General features: G+C 38.1%; 1 protein-coding gene across 1 annotated transcript in view; it reads right to left on the bottom strand.

The window, feature by feature from the left end:
- SPATA17 (spermatogenesis associated 17) overlaps positions 1-16,038 on the bottom strand; it is a 90,131-nt gene that overhangs the window by 12,694 nt on the left and 61,399 nt on the right. The window contains exons 8-9 of the mRNA XM_072410470.1: positions 11,635-11,783; positions 5,079-5,214 (exon numbers count right to left, since the gene is read on the bottom strand). Of these exons, the coding sequence (XP_072266571.1) occupies positions 5,079-5,214; positions 11,635-11,783 (285 nt within the window). The remainder of the gene's footprint in view (positions 1-5,078; positions 5,215-11,634; positions 11,784-16,038) is intronic.

Below are 16,038 nucleotides of genomic sequence, written 5' to 3'. Positions count from 1 at the left end.
TATTGCGGAAAGGGTGATGTCCCTTCTACTCCTACCTGTCTGTTTGCTGCCCATCTGTCAAATTTTGCTGAGCTACACATGCACAGCTCAGGGTTAGTTGCCAGGGAAATGCGACAATCATGGCTTCCCTTGCACATGCCAGGAATTAATGCACCCCTGCACACATTTGCAGCATTTACATCATCCAGGCACAGCCACCTAAAATGGCCAAAGATTGTTTTCAGGAAGTAAACTAGAAGAAAGATGGCAGTGGCCTGCGATGGAATGGGGATGGGAGAGCAATTGCAGTAGGTAACTAGCACATGTTAAATGTTATTCAAATTTCCTAAAAGATTGCAGTAATATTTTTTATTGAAGCACCTTTTAAAGTTTTTATAAACTAGACTTTTTCAAGCCATGACCCATCCATCTAATTTTTTTTTAAAAGAGACTGAGCTTCAAAGAGAAAAGCAATTACAGAAATAGCATTAAAAATGCCAGGCTCTCGGCACAAGAATCTGGATCAGTTTAAAAAAGTGATTGATGAATGGATAATGCAAGCTGAAGGAAGACTTTTGCAGCAAGCTGTGACCAGTCCCCACACTTCATTAGCTGCCATAATTAGGCCGGTGTTTCAATTTGTCAGGACTAGTAGGGACAATTTTACTGTGAATGCAAACATCAAAAACAGGGTGCCTTAGTCTTCAGAAAGGGTTGATGGGAGTTTTTTTTTTTCCTTGTCTACGTTAACAAAAAGATTAATTGCAGCTGATGGAGGGCTGCTCTGTGATTGTCACTCTGTCCATGTATATTACACCTGGTATTAAAAGGGAGACAGGCTGACACTATGCCGCTCAATCAAGCAGCAAGACAGCAAGGTGAGCAGCGTAAGTGTGTGATTAATATTCTGATGCTGGGGTTCTAGGTTTGATGGGGTGATTGATTGGATCATTCTTTCTTCTTTCACATCACACAGTGATTTTTCTTGCTTAGTGGCATCATAATGACAAACATTGGCTGGGCAGGTCAAGTAAAGGAAACAGTGTGCCACATGGCTTGATAGGCAAGATGTCAGTTGGAAAATATCTTAGCAATGGCACTGCACTGTAATATCTATTGGTAGGAGCAGGTATGCTAAGTTAAATAAACCTTTTATGGTTATCTAAATAGATTGCCTTTGTACGATTTTGAAAAAGGCCAGGGGTGGTCTTATCCATGCCTAAAAATTAAGTAAAAGTAAACCCAATATACTATATGATATAATTTAATTCTACATTTTCCCTTAAGAAAAATGCAGTGCCTTAATTATCGATTTGTTGAGGTAACAAAGGAGACAACGCACCATGGTAGGGTTTTATGAAAGGAAGTGCAAATAAAAGTCTCCCCCTATATAGTACATAAATAAAAGTCCGTGAGATTGCCTAGCTTTTATTATCATGTTTTGGTCTCAATACCTTCTTAGTCACTGACCTTAATACTGAACTTGAAAACTTAAAGTGGAACTAAAGTTCTCCCCTAAAAAATGTTCGATCAGGCAGGACCCTTCACTGGCACTGGCGATGTCTGCAAAAATCCTTCTTACCTGCCTGATCACTCCGTGGAACTGTCAAAAAATCTTGGCTTCCCTTACACTTGCCAGAACTAAATGTCCTCCTGACCCTAAACTTCATCCTGACCCTTGCTAACCAGCATGGATGAAGATCGCAATGAAGATGAAAGAAGATGGTGAAGCCCTGTGATGGAACAGGTAAGTAATGAAGGATTTTGTTCCCCATTACCCTAAAACTTAACCGCCTCGACCCTAACCTAATCCTTATTTATTTGACTTTAACCCTAACACAATTCCTAACCCCTAACATTGAGTCAACCCCTTCAAAATACTAAACTCGTCATTGCTGAAAGTATCTGCTATTGTGTGCCATGTGCTGTTCTCTGCACTAACATGCAGCACTAAGTTCTTGACACTAAAATGATCTAATTTGGCACAGCTGTGGAAATGCTCTCAGATATAAACCTAATTATGACCCGTTCTCTTTAGGGTGGATCTAAACCCTAAAACTCATAAAACAGAGATAGTAAAATATATCTAAACCTAAAACTAAAAGTACAATATATTGAAGCTTACTAGTCCTAAAATATGGTGGCTGCATTGTTTTTTTTTTTTTTTTATACTGATAAAAATTCTGAATCTTAGTGACCCATTGTACACTGAACTGAAATCTCAAACAATGTTATTATTATTTCCAGCTATTTTCTGTGAACTACAAAACCCCTTTTATCCTATGTAATGGAGACAAGAAGAGGGTGAGGTGTTTATATTCTGAATCAGGTAACAATAATTCTCCTGCACAGATATAGTACAGTGAGTACACATTGGCCAGGCCAGGAACTGTGTTCAAGAAGGATAATAATAATAATAATAATAAAGGATCAAGAAAAGATATCCTAAAAAAGTAAGCCTGAAACATTTTTGTCTCGAATTCCTACTGAAAAAATTGTTGGACCAGCCTTGAGCTGTAAAACTGCTGCATGAGATGATCTAAGTCTGATTTTCTCTACCTTTTTAACATGGAGGTTAAGAAACACTAATCTAAGGCAATGCTGGTACTGTGTGTCTCATGATTCTCCTTGCTGAATAAGAAGCTGTACCTGAGGACCTTCAGTGCAAAAATCTCCCAGCTTCACTTTTTATGTGCGTCCTGTATTTCTGCTGATTGTCATCAGATCATCTATCATTGTGGGGAGGGGGAGCGGTGCCAGGAGAATGCAAAGCCCAATAGCTGGGTCTCAGAACAGAGACGCAATGTAGAACAAGGCACCGTAGGTTTATATTAGGGGAAAAGATAAGCAACAGGAAGCTACATAAGCTACAGTTGTGTTTTTTTCCAACATTATAAATAATACACTGAAAAGTTAAAAGCTTAATTTTAATTAGTTTGTAAAGTGTTGAAGAATTTTTTTAATGTTGTATACGTGAATACAAAAAACTAAGATAACTATGGTAATACATACTTTTATTCTCAGATATGCCAAAAGCTATTTTTTATCATACGGAAAGTTTCTATGTCCTAATTGCTAGATTTTCCCACAAAGACTTTTTTCCCTAGACAATGCACATTTTTATCAGACAGAACAGGTCAATGTGGGGCACATGATCAGAGCTACAAACAAAAGTAACGGAATAAGGTGAACAATTATATCGCTGGAAATTATATTTTGATTATGCTGTTCGTGTTCTGGGAAACTTACCCAAAGGCAGAAGCACGCTTTAACAATTTAAAATGAATGACAAAAGTCCAGCAAGGTTTAATTCATTTTTAATGTGAAAACGGAGGAATCACCTGGGGAGGAGGCCTATTTTATTCCAATCATTGCGTAAAAGTAAAATGACCCATAAGGAAGTCTTGATTTTCATCTAAACAGTTGAGTTGTAATGATCCCCACACACTGCTCTAGCACATCAATTATGATAATCATAATCACGGTCGTTAAGCTGAACGTTCATTATTATGGGGATGCTGGTGACAGCAGATTCAATCACCGGGCGCAATGGGCAAGCAGTCACAGGCCCACCCAAGTTTTCCCGCATACAGCGTTGTGCTACATTAAATCTATGATGTGTTCCACATCCCACTCTATTCCAGATGGTAAAGGTCAACTTTATGTTCTGTGCAATATGCTTAGGCTTTCGAAATGAAATCTTTGGAGCCTTGGATATTTGTGTGCATTGTGTATCGTAAAAGAAAAAAAAAAGCTTGTATACAGCTTACAAACTCATGCATATAATTAAATGAAACTGGGTCCTTCAAACTCATTCATGAAAGGGAAAACACTGAACAACAACTTTCAAAACTTTAGTCAACCATATTTACAGTAAAAAAAAATGAATAGCAGATGCCTATTGGCTAATAGTGATTGGATTGTAAGTCTGTAAGCCAATGGGCAGCCTGTGACCCCTGCAATCAATAGCAGGGAAAGGAATTACACCTGTAATACTATTGTTTTATTTTTGCTTGACGTGAATGTTTGTTTATGATCTTTCAGTGATCAAGGTAATACTTCTCGTTTATTAGTGTAAGAATAAAGCAGATCTCAAACCAAACAGTTACAAAAAAATCACACACTTTATTCCTGCACTTAATGCAATGTGTGTCGTCCGCTACCATTTTTTGATTTGCCATTTCCAACTTAAGGATGAAACCTGCCAGTGTGTGTGATGCATTAGGAGTGTAAGTATTGGTCCTTCCAATACTAACTTTTGAGGGGGAGGGTGTGACGGCCTTTACAAAGGGGAAAGTATTGGAATGGGAAGTAGGTGAGGAACCAGGTGCTCTGTCTAAAGATCCGAAAAGACATACTGGCCCTGATTTATGAAAGCTCTCCAAGGCTGGAGAGGATACACTTTCATCAGTGAAGCTGGGTGATCCAGCAAACCTGGAATGGATCTGGTCCAGGATTCAAAACATTTGCTAGCAAATAGCAAATGATTTTTAAAAATACATTTCATGTTTTCTGGACCACCCAGCTTCACTGAAAGTGAATTCTCTCCAGCCTTGGAGAGCTTTCATAAATCAGGGCCACTGTATCTAAGTAAGTTGTCATGTGGTAAAATCCACACGTAGACACTTTTTGTAGTATTGCTCAGGTTGTGCATTGCTTATACCAACTATGTGCTAGTACAAAGTGCTCATACAAATAGATTTTATTCTGCATCCCGCTAGAGCAGTTTTCTTCAGCCAGGATTCTTCCAGAGGTTGCTAGGGTTTCCTTGAGCAATGAGCAATTTGTTATGGTATGTTAGGAGAACGTGGTGCTTGCTTCAATACCTGGTGGCTGCACATGGCACATATGAAATACTTTTTTGTAATAGTTCTGTTATACATATATTAGGAAAGTAACAATATAATAAAACATATCCTAATATGAGCAAATAAAAATGAAAAGCTGGGTATAAAAAGAACCCAGGAAATGAAAGCATTAGCCTTTAAGACCACAAAAAAAGTTATAAAACTTTAGAGTACCAAATACTAACCAAGAACCCAACATCTAGTAGAGACAACACTGCACAGAGACTAAATACAAAGAAACATATCTCTTACCTTCTTTGTCACCCACTTGGTTGCCTCCTCAACACGAAAATTTTGATTGCCATATGGGATCCTTTTGTATTCGGTGGATGTGTGAATTAATGGTTCATAGGGTTTATTCTTATGGAAGCTGGCAAATGGAGCAAACCTGAAAGAAATATAAAATGAATATATAAATAAAGAGGGTGAACAAAACATCTGAATGATTAAGTTATGGCTAGTGTATACTGGTAGTCCCCGAGTTAACGACATCCGACATATGGACGACTCCTAGATACAACTGGCATCCCTGCTCGCTTGTGTGCAGGACAGAGGCTTGATGGGGGAGGGGGGTGGTTTGCATGACTTGCAGAAGAAATATTTTGCTAAACACAGCTGAGGTTGTGGGTGATCTAAAGGGCTGAGCTCTTCAGTTTCTGCAGTTTCTTTTTTCATATCAAAGCACAGCTTGCTTTTTTTTTTTTTTTGCTTTTTCGTGATTAACTCACAGTGATGATTATATACATTAACTGACACAATGCTGCCAAATAATATGTTGAAACAAACATCTGTCCTAATTGCATTTATTAAATAAAGTACCAGTACCTGTTTTTCAACTTAAGAACAAACCTACAGTCTCTATCATGTATGTAACCCGGGAACTACCTGTATTTTAAATGCATTTACCATGTACACTATGGGACTGATTCATTAAAGCTCTCCAAGGAAAATATTGACTTTCATGGGTGAGCCTGGGTGATCCAGAAAACTTTGAATGGATTTAGTCCAGGATTTAAAGCATTTGCCAACTAGTAGTAAATGATTTTTAAAAAATCCATTCCAAGTTTGTTGGGTCACCCATGTTTTTCCATAATAGTCTGTCTTCTACAGTATCAGGCACTTTATTAAATCATGCCCTATATGTCTAAAACTTTGTTTTATTTATGTATAAACTCTTCCAAATAGTTGAGTTTAGTTGTCTCTAGTTAAGGATACGGTAATTCTATAGCATACAAAATAAATGTAGACAATTAGGTGCTTTTAGCTGATAAAAAAATGAATTATTATTTATATATATTGATTTTACTAATAATTTGGGTTGGTTATATGTTTTAGCTAATGGATGACAGGTTCTCTTATTTTTTTCTGTTCTAGATATTCTTGAAATTTGCATTTGTGATGGTGACTGTTATCATACATATAACTGGTGAACTAAAAAGCACCTCCATGCAACAGGCAAGTAATATATGTAAACCCATCCACAGGCACAGAGTTTTCCTTGGACACACACTGAGATTAATATTAACTTCAATGTAATCTTTTTTACATATAGAATTTAAAAAAAAAATAAAGAATCTGGGGCTGTGAATACAAGTAACACACATAATACCAAACTATGCATATGTTAGTTATTCAGTGCCATACATTTTAATAGTAATACCCCAGTGTGCTCAGACCAGGATGATACAGCATGCTGCAATGCACAGCAATGATGAAAGGTATGGTTTTGGCCATGGTAGGGTGCATTGGCAGTTCATGCAATGTAAATAGCCTGCCTTAATGAAACATGCGGGTGCTGCTGCACTGCATGGATAAGACAAGATATGTAATTTAATGTGAACAAAATTACATTTCGTATGTATGTGCCTAATGCAAAGCTTCTAAAAAGTGTATAATGTACAGAACATAAAGGATGTATATATACTTTTCAAGAGCATAGCTCTGTCTCTTAAACTCTCACTACTTCCCACTACTCCATTTCCCCCCTCCTATTGTGGGCAACTTCCCTACTTCCTAAATTGTAAGCTCTTTGGGGCAGGGTCCTCTCCTCCTCCTGTGTCACTGTCTGTATCTGTCTGTCATTTGCAAAACCTATTTAATGTTCCATTGTTTAATATGTTGGTGCTATATAAATCCTGTTTATGAATAATAAAAATAACAATATATACACAAACAGAGATAGATAGAAAGATAGATAGATAGATAGATAGATAGATAGATAGATAGATAGAAAGATAGATAGATAGATACAAGCAGTATACATGTACACACAGAGATAGATAGAAAGATAGGTAGATAGATCTAAAGAGAGATAGAAAGGAAAGAGATGCAGTATACTATATATATATATATATATATATATATATATATATCTTTTCCAAAGAGAAAGTTTTACAAGTTTTAAAGGATATTTCATTTAGAAGCTAAAAAATTCCACAATTAAAGGTTGCTAATTTAGCTTTAAATTATACAACAGCGCGGAAGCATGTAAACCCTCGCGGGATCAGCAGCTCTCATACAAGACAGATTACGGTACTTGCAATGCTAATTTGCACATGGGATGGACATCAGTGAAAAAAATTAATGTGGCCCCAATGTCCCTGAGTATACAGAAGAGCTGCTGTGAGCCGGCTGCTGCACTTACAATTTTTATCACTTCTCAATTGCATTTTAATAGTACATTTTTCTTGTGTGTCGACATGAAAGAAAATTTGCCATCTCTCGGGATGCTATGGCTGAAGAGCTGTGGCAGGCAACGAAGGAATCAAGCTTAAACATTGACGTTATGGGGAGCTAAATGACATTGTATGGCAAGGGGAAGATTAAGCTTGTGCTTGTCATGTCTTTTTTTGAGAATTGCAGAAACATATTTACTTGTTTTTATTAACACTAAGGTGCAGCAGTTCCACTGGAATGGTTCACAACTGTCAGTGATAAAAAAGTTTATAAAATAATATGGCGTGAAAATGTTGTAATTTTGTATCTGGGTTTTTGAATTGACCCTAATGAAGACACTTTAGTTGTGAAGTTTTTGGGGCCATATCAGTTATGAGGTGTGGTTACTGCTTCAGAAAGCCTTGGAATAGCGACTGCCCACCACAGGATGCAATTAGCCCCTGATGAATGCGTTATCCATCATGGCGGTTGATGAATGCCCAACAACTGCCAATTAGGCCTGCCTCTGAACACTCTGATACTTGGGTCAAGTCTGAAAGGCTGCTAGCAGGCAGACAAACACCTGAGAATCTTCCATGTGTCCATGTCCACACAAATACTTCATTTTTGGGGGGGCACCAGTGTTTAAGAAAAGCTTGCTTGAGAAAGCCAGGTCCACTCCAGCTTTCTAAAATGTTTTATGATAATAGTACTAAACGATTTCCAAGTGAAAAATGTTGAAATACATACCTACCTTGCCTCTGGAGTCTGCTTGTGGTGCCTGGGTGAGGGTGATGTCACCCTTTTTTTGGTAAAATTCTGGGAACGATAAAGATTCTAAATCTCCAGAAAATGTTCCTGCACTATGCTGGAGCATTACCCAGTGAGATGTAGCATACTAATCATTGTCCAGCAACCCCACCAATCTTTCCATTTAGTGAGGTCACCCCCTGTCAATCAATATATTGAATGGTAACTTTTTAAATGTGTAAAGCTATATTATAACATTTTACAAATCTAATAAGGGAATATTTGTCTCTGTTAAGGTATATGCAACCAACTGAAAAGTAGCTAAACTTTAAAATTTTTTGGATTCTGTATGTCCTAACTTTTACAGTATGCTAGTTTACAGGCAGTTCAGAATTCTTTTTTACAGCAGAAGTCCAGGGAATAAAAATCCAAACCCATGCAGTGGGGTTTCTACTGCACTTTAAAGGTTAAGTGTTTGGTTTGCCTAGTTTTGCCTCTTGGTGTCCTACAATACAATTCAGTAATGTTGGCCTTCCATTGTATTGCATGGGGTCAGAGAGCTGCAATGGTCAGGCAATGAAGAAATGTGACTTTTGGGGACAAGTTTTTCAATATGGTTGAAGCCTGCTAGATCAAGGAACAAAGTATATATACCAGCTTATTCATCATCAATGAGCAGTTAACCCCTGAGCAAAGGCAAAGCCCCCCCCCCCTTGAAATTAGGTTAAACTTGGTTTAAGGGTAACATGCATATCTAATCAAGGTGGTAAGGATACCCTCACCTACATTAAAGGACTGCTGGTTTTGTATTGTACATAATGATGTTGGAAAGGCCTTGCCTGCCAAATTGGCAACGAGGCATGGCTTATTTATAACCATTGTAAAATGGGGAAAAACCTGTAGGAAGGAAAAGGTAGGTGTTTTTGTTGATACCTATATTCCTAGAGATAGGAATTTATCATATACAGAGCCATCCAAATTTAGTGTAGCTCAAACCACTATTACTATGCCCATAACCAGAGAGTTCTGTTGTCTATTTAATATACAAGCATTTAACTCTTGCTGTATGTGTGTAATGGGTGGGGGTGGGGGGCAATTACTACTTATAATTTATTGCCAAATTCAGCTTTAACCCTAAGCCAATTGTTGTGTATTTATCACATGCAATAGATCCCCAATTACATTTTTATTTCTAAGAGACAGAACTGAATTGATCATTCTCTAAAAGAAAGAGAGAAAAAAAATGATGACCTCTTTTTAACAAAATGAGAGGTTAAGAACACTTAGAACATGTTAATTATACAGTCCTAATATCTCTATCCCAAGTGTTATAATGAACCATAACATCATTAGAAAAATTAAGCTGGAAAAATGAAGGCAACGCTTTGTAAATATCCAGTGGAAGTTGGCTAAAAAGGCAGCGTAATGCAGGATCAAAAGAGGGGAATGATTCTTAACAGTGCCCTAGGGCACCCACTTCCACAGTATTATATCCACAATGATTTGTATAGAGAATTTTCTATTAAATGGGGTTAGATCATTTACCATTTTAACTTAAAAGCGTTCTTCTGATTATGAAATTTTCCACAGCATAATTAAAATGATTGCAAAAGCTGAAGAAGCTTTCAGTTATGGTAAATCTAAAATGGTAGAACGCCCAACCAAAATTTCAGTTTATATTAGCTAAAGCACAGGTCCCCAACCCCCGGGCCATGGATCAGTGCAGGTCTGTGGCTGGTGGGTTGGGGCCATGGGTGATAGGAGGCCGAGACCCTCCTTGCACTGCTCTGGAGCTGGTGGCAGTGTAGCGGTGGGGGAGCGGGCGGCTCTCCTCGCACTGCTTATGCGGGAGCTGCTCGGAGTGGCGGGGTGGTGTATGTGGGGCTTGCACTTCTCTGCTGTTCCCGGTGGCTCTGCCACTTGACAGCACGCCAGATTTCTTACGTTGCTCTGTTGTTCTCAGCTAGTGTGCTGGTGAGGGGCAGAGCTGCTGGAGTGGCAGAGTGGTGTAGGCTGTACATGTTTTGGGCCGTGGCAAAATGTTATGCTATCTTGCTGGGCCCCACCGTCAGAAAGGTTGGGGACCACTGAGCACTGAAAACAAAAAGTGTCAAAAGTCTTTCTGTATTGTTTGCTTTGGAAAGAAGCCACAGTCTTCAAAAAAAAGAAAACTGCCCCTCCTGGCATGCTACAGAGAAGGATGTGTAGAAGCTATGGTCTCTCTGTAGAGGTCTACTTTACTGAATCAGAGCAATTGATATACAATCAGCAGGGAACATGAGCTTTGATTCCTGAACTTTTGTTCTGACTTAGCTGGAGGTTTGTTAGACTTTGTAAGACACTGCTTCCACACAGAGAGCAATAGTCCTCTTCTGCAGCATGCTGGTGGGTTCCGGCTTTTCTGTTTAGGAGGTGGCCACTTCATAAAGAAAACAAACTTTGCACACTTTTTGTATTTATGCATCTGGAATGCTTAAGATGTTGAAAATTTAGTTAAACAGTAGGACCAGTTGGGCTTTAACATTCTATGAAAAAACTCATTTCAAAGTAGATCACACATTTAGTACAAGAGCACAACTGACAATATTGGTAATATATAAGGTAATTATTGATGATCTATTTGTCCTTTTGGTAAAGCTAATACTTTTTTAAGTGTTGAATAGTGTAGGTAAGGTTTGTACTTTAAACATATACAGAAAAGTACAGAGTTTTAAGTTTTTAGGCTATAAAAAGACAATTCCCAATGCAACCTAGAAAAGTCTTGTTTTTCTGCTCCCAAGTGCCCGTATAACCAGTGGCTTCCCTTTCCTATGACTTAGATTCCAGTTTTTTGCTTGGACTTGCAATGCAGATTTAACTTACTGGAGTCTTCAATGGGTTATCTTAGCACAAATTCTGCAGAGACATTGGTCCATCAGCAAAGATTGGTAAGTGTTATTTTCTGGGTTATACATACCCTATATAACCAAATGTATGTAAACACTCCAAATTATAGTTCTAGCGCTCAAAGTGGAATGTATAGAGTGATAGCTTGATGGGTTTGGCTTGAAAGAACTCATGTGGTCTGCATATGGCCCTGTCCTAAAACCTATTGAACACGTTTAGGATGAAATGAACATTGATCATGACCTCACAAAATAACTTTTGGCTGAATAAGCACAGATTCTCACACACTCCATAATCTTGTCCAACTCATGGTTTTGGAATTGAATCTAAAACAAGCTCCAATGTATTGCATGTTTTATAGTCCAATGTCCACAAACCCTTGGCCATAGAGTGTATATATGTAACTCAACCTACTAACCATATAAAGGGTTACATAAGTCTGTATTTACAGTTGACTACACCTTTCTGTTTTACAATGCTTTTTCTTTACAAATAAAGTTTAAATCGTTTTGCTCACATGACATCCTGGAAGCCCTTTGCCCACTCCTGCCGTTTAATCTCTTCTCGTGCCTCCTCAACGGAAGTAAATGATGTGGCCACTTTTAGGGTTGGCTCCAATGGCTTGTAGCGTTGCTGCAGTACTTCACCAACATCACGGAATGGACCCTAATGGTTACAATAATAAATAAAATTGTTTTGTACCCAATTTTAGACATTGCAGTGTAATAACATTTTTATCTGTAAATAGAAAAAATGAAACAGAACAGTCAACCCTGTTGTCTGCTTCTAAGTGGCAGTTTTCATGTTTGCAAACAATTATATGTGATCACTACAATCAAAAATCAAGCTGAATGTGAAAGGGCCATTGTTACAACGATGTAACTAGCAACTAGTTCCGTTATAGGATATTTTTTCACATATCTTCAGTTTGGGGCATGCAGAAAAATAATATAGAGCAATACTAAAATTTTCAGAATCAATAAGCTCAGAATATGACCTCATTTATCTTTGATGCATTTATATGCAGAGTAATATGGGAGGATAGGAGGGTGTTCAATAAACCATAGGGGTCACATAAAAATGATAATGGTGAAATGTGAAATCCTTGGTGCAAATGAAATGTGGAATCCTTGGAACAACTTCCATATGTACCCAAGTATAAACAGAGATTTTTTTTACCTTAAAATTCCATTAGAAAAAAAATCTCAATTTTGACTCAGGCCAAACCACTAGATGACTTTATGTCTTCACGTAAAATTTAAAAAACTTTTTTCGATCTGAAACATTATTAGAGTTTGTTACACACTTCACATAAGGAAACAGCACCACCTACCAGTGGCTATTAATATTACGCAAAAGATCATTTAAAGCACAACTAAACCCGTGCGACTCATCCACGTTCCATCAAAGGGCACCACAATCTACCTTTTACTTTTACTCCTAGAGATAATCTTCAGCCATTTTGATGACATAATTTCCACACAGCCATTCAGGAGTTCATTCAACCCCATCACATGCAAAGGAAACTGGGATTGCTGGGTTTCCTTGGCAAGCAAAGCTGACATTGTGCACGCGCAGCTCAGCTTTGTTGCCAGAAACCCGTGGGTGATCAGGCAGGTAAGACAGATTATTGCAGAGGCAACATCGCTTGTCCCTTTCTGCAATAATGACCTGCCTGATTAAGCATTTGTAGCACTATTACATTCCAACAAATGATCCATCATACCCAAGTCAATGTAGTTTTCCTGTTTATTCAGGTAAAAGTAGTTACCTTGGTTTATATTGAAACATGTTTATATTCAAGTATATGTGGTACACAAATGTGCACAAGGATCTAAGTCAGTACACTAAGCGGTTCCTGGGGCTTCCACCCCTGACCACCACTGCACCCAACAAGTGCTTTAGTGTTCTCCTGCTAGAGATTTTTGCAGCGGATCATGTCCTGTTGTGTGCATTACTGCAGTGGACTGGTATCCACTCAGCAGTAACCTCTGGGAACGAGATTCATATTAAAAAAATTTCATTCTCAGTTGTGATTTCAGTTTATTATTTTTGTAACTACATCTAATTTTGATATTTTGATCTATGTGATCTAAAATGAATTTTGGTATTTCTTTGAGCCTTAGAATTTTTTCAAGCGCTGTTCTAGTTTTAAAAAGGTTAAGAAAGATTTCCCTAAATACTTGTATTTATCCTTTATATAGTGTGCCAAGGGAGAGTAAGCCATATACAGGCCCTTCTTATAAATAAGGTATTTTATGTACTTCAGCTGAGCATTTGGTGGCTTCTCTGGAATTCCACTTTAATTCCTGAGAGCAGCAAAGCCAATTCCCATTTATAACCCATTTAACATATTCTTGTATCTTATCAGTAGCCAGTCACAGCTGGGTATAGAAGAAGAAAGGAAAAGGAATAATTCACACCTCATTTCTGCTCACTTATGTTTTACATTAATAGAAACCAATAATAGGAACCAGTTACCATAAAAGTTATAGACCGTAAATAACACAAATGGCAAATAAGTATCATTGAGCACTTTTCACAGCTGGACAGGAGGGATGTTCCGTGTGAAGGCTGTTAATGGATTTTCTTTATTTGAACTTGCATGTAAGGAAATGAGTTCTGATGACACTAAGATGGTGCTGTCAATGGAGAAGGTGTGTGTAAATGCTATCAAATGAGCCGCATGCTGCAACTTCAGCTGTATGCGACAGCAGCGAACGCAAGAAAAAAAGCAAATAAATGCAGATCATGGTTGGATTTCAGGTCAGTCCAACCAAAACTAATGTTCCAGTTGTAAGAAGAAGCTAGAGAGGTCAAGTGTATCTAAATCCACAAACAGAAATGTAATACATTGCAAAATACCAGCCCTTATTACTTTCTTTGCACTAACCCGAAATCTGAAACAATGTTATCAGCTGTTATAGCGCTTTATTGTGGACCCCAAAACACTTACATGGTAAGTAGGTGGGAAAAGTAAAAGTTACAAGGGTAACAATATTGCTCCCCAAAAGACAGAGTACAATTAGCGAGCAATATAATGCTAGCACAGGGAATGTGTTACTGACAGTAGTAATAGGAAAATGCATCCGTTTTAAAGTTTATAAAGTCATGAATGGAGGCAAGAAGGGATGGGAATGATTAAAGCCCTCTTTCTTTTTAATTTTTCCTGGTAGGCCGATTTCTTTTTAATTATATTCCTTGGGGATGCAGCAGGAAGCAAGAGGAAATGTCTGCAAGGTGAGGGGTAGTCCAGGGTTTGTTCCTTGCCAGCTGCTTGGCTGTCCCAATCACTGCGCTGGTCTTTAAAAAAACAACGTTTCAACTTTTGACAGGAGGGGGCAGTGGGCAGTACAAAACTTTTCCCTCCATACTTTCCCTTTGAGCTGTCACGGTTCCTCATGCATCACCTCAACCTGGGGTGCAGTTTATGGGTTTGAGAAGGGAGTAACTTTTTTTGCACTACAACCGTCTAACTTAGACAATTGTTATTAGGAGAGGTGACCCTTTGGAAATTTCCCCTTACCACCTGTCCTGCTGACAACGATCAAGACAAATAGAGAAGGTAACGCTAGCTAAACACTTGCAATAATTATCGTTAGCGAACAACTAATGATTATGCAGGATTATTTTAAACGATCGTATTGTACCGTAATTCTGTACATGTTGTAACAATACAGACGTTCAAATATAATCCACCAATAGTGTACACACTCTAGATACGATCTTTTGAACGATGCAGGAAGTGACATGTAAAGGAGAAAGGGTACTGCAGAAACACCCACAATCACTGAACGAACGTACACACAATAGATAGTGAACGATCATCGCTCAATCAGATCCGCCGGGACGGTCGTTTGTTTCCATATACAATCCTCGTTCATTGGCGTAATTGTGCACTTTTTTTGTTAGCAATTATCGGACTATCAGTCGTTCGTTTCCAACAATAATTATTGCAATTGTGTACACAGCTTAAGTCGGGAAAAGTAATAATCTTCATTAGTTTTCACAGGCTGGCAACATGCATGAAGGAAGTGCTCGGCTATCCTATTAAAAATCTCAGAATGCTCTACAAAGTTTGTGTCTTGGACTTTATTGGACTTTTATGCACTTGAAGTGTTGGCTTCAGTGGTGATTTTGAAAATGAGATTGTTCTTCATAGATGCTGGATTTTTGGGGAGACGGAGTGGGGCTTAGGGAAGGAATGTTGGTCATTGCAAACTGGATTTTCTATTTAACCATGCCAACTTGTGATTAGCTAATTCCGTTCCTGGCCAAGTGGTCTTCTATGTGGTTTGTGCCCACAAATATACCAGCTCACACTTGGCAAAGATGCCAGTTCGTACAGTAAACATTTTTAAATTCAGTATTTATTCTATAGGTATTTACACATCATTACAGAAATGTGAATATTGGCTAAGAATTTGTTTGCATTTTTTGCAATTTTTTCATTGATTTTCTTAGTTTATGGTTTATTGCTTCATAGTTTACTTTCTATTGTCATCTGTAAAAATCACAATATTATTTCATCTCCCTCTATGTATGCCTGCACAGTATGGAACTTCTCCTCCCCAATTCCTGATATAATAACAAACACAGAGGTGCAGATGTACTATACAATGCAGAGGAATCCCGCAGATTTTTCCTAATGATACACAGATTCCTACCGATGGCCAGCTAACATTACCAGACATCCGCTATCAATTATTCAGTAGTGTGTACACAAGGGGAGCCATTCAGAAATTACTGATGGATTGGTGGGGTCTTTCTATAAAGGAAAATTCTTACTAATTACAAGGCACTATATGGGGCCTCACTGTGACATATGTTTACAGATCTGAGTGGATAAGCACCATGGGATAACCTGGAGAAAATTAAGCAACCCGTGCATGGATAGAAGGAGAAGGAAGAGAGAAAGAGA

The sequence above is a fragment of the Pyxicephalus adspersus genome, chromosome 4, assembly GCF_032062135.1.
Source record: "Pyxicephalus adspersus chromosome 4, UCB_Pads_2.0, whole genome shotgun sequence".
Classification (NCBI taxonomy): Eukaryota; Metazoa; Chordata; class Amphibia; order Anura; family Pyxicephalidae; genus Pyxicephalus; species Pyxicephalus adspersus.
Note: the sequence above shows the minus strand (reverse complement) of the source record. Positions and strands in the feature narration are given on the sequence as shown.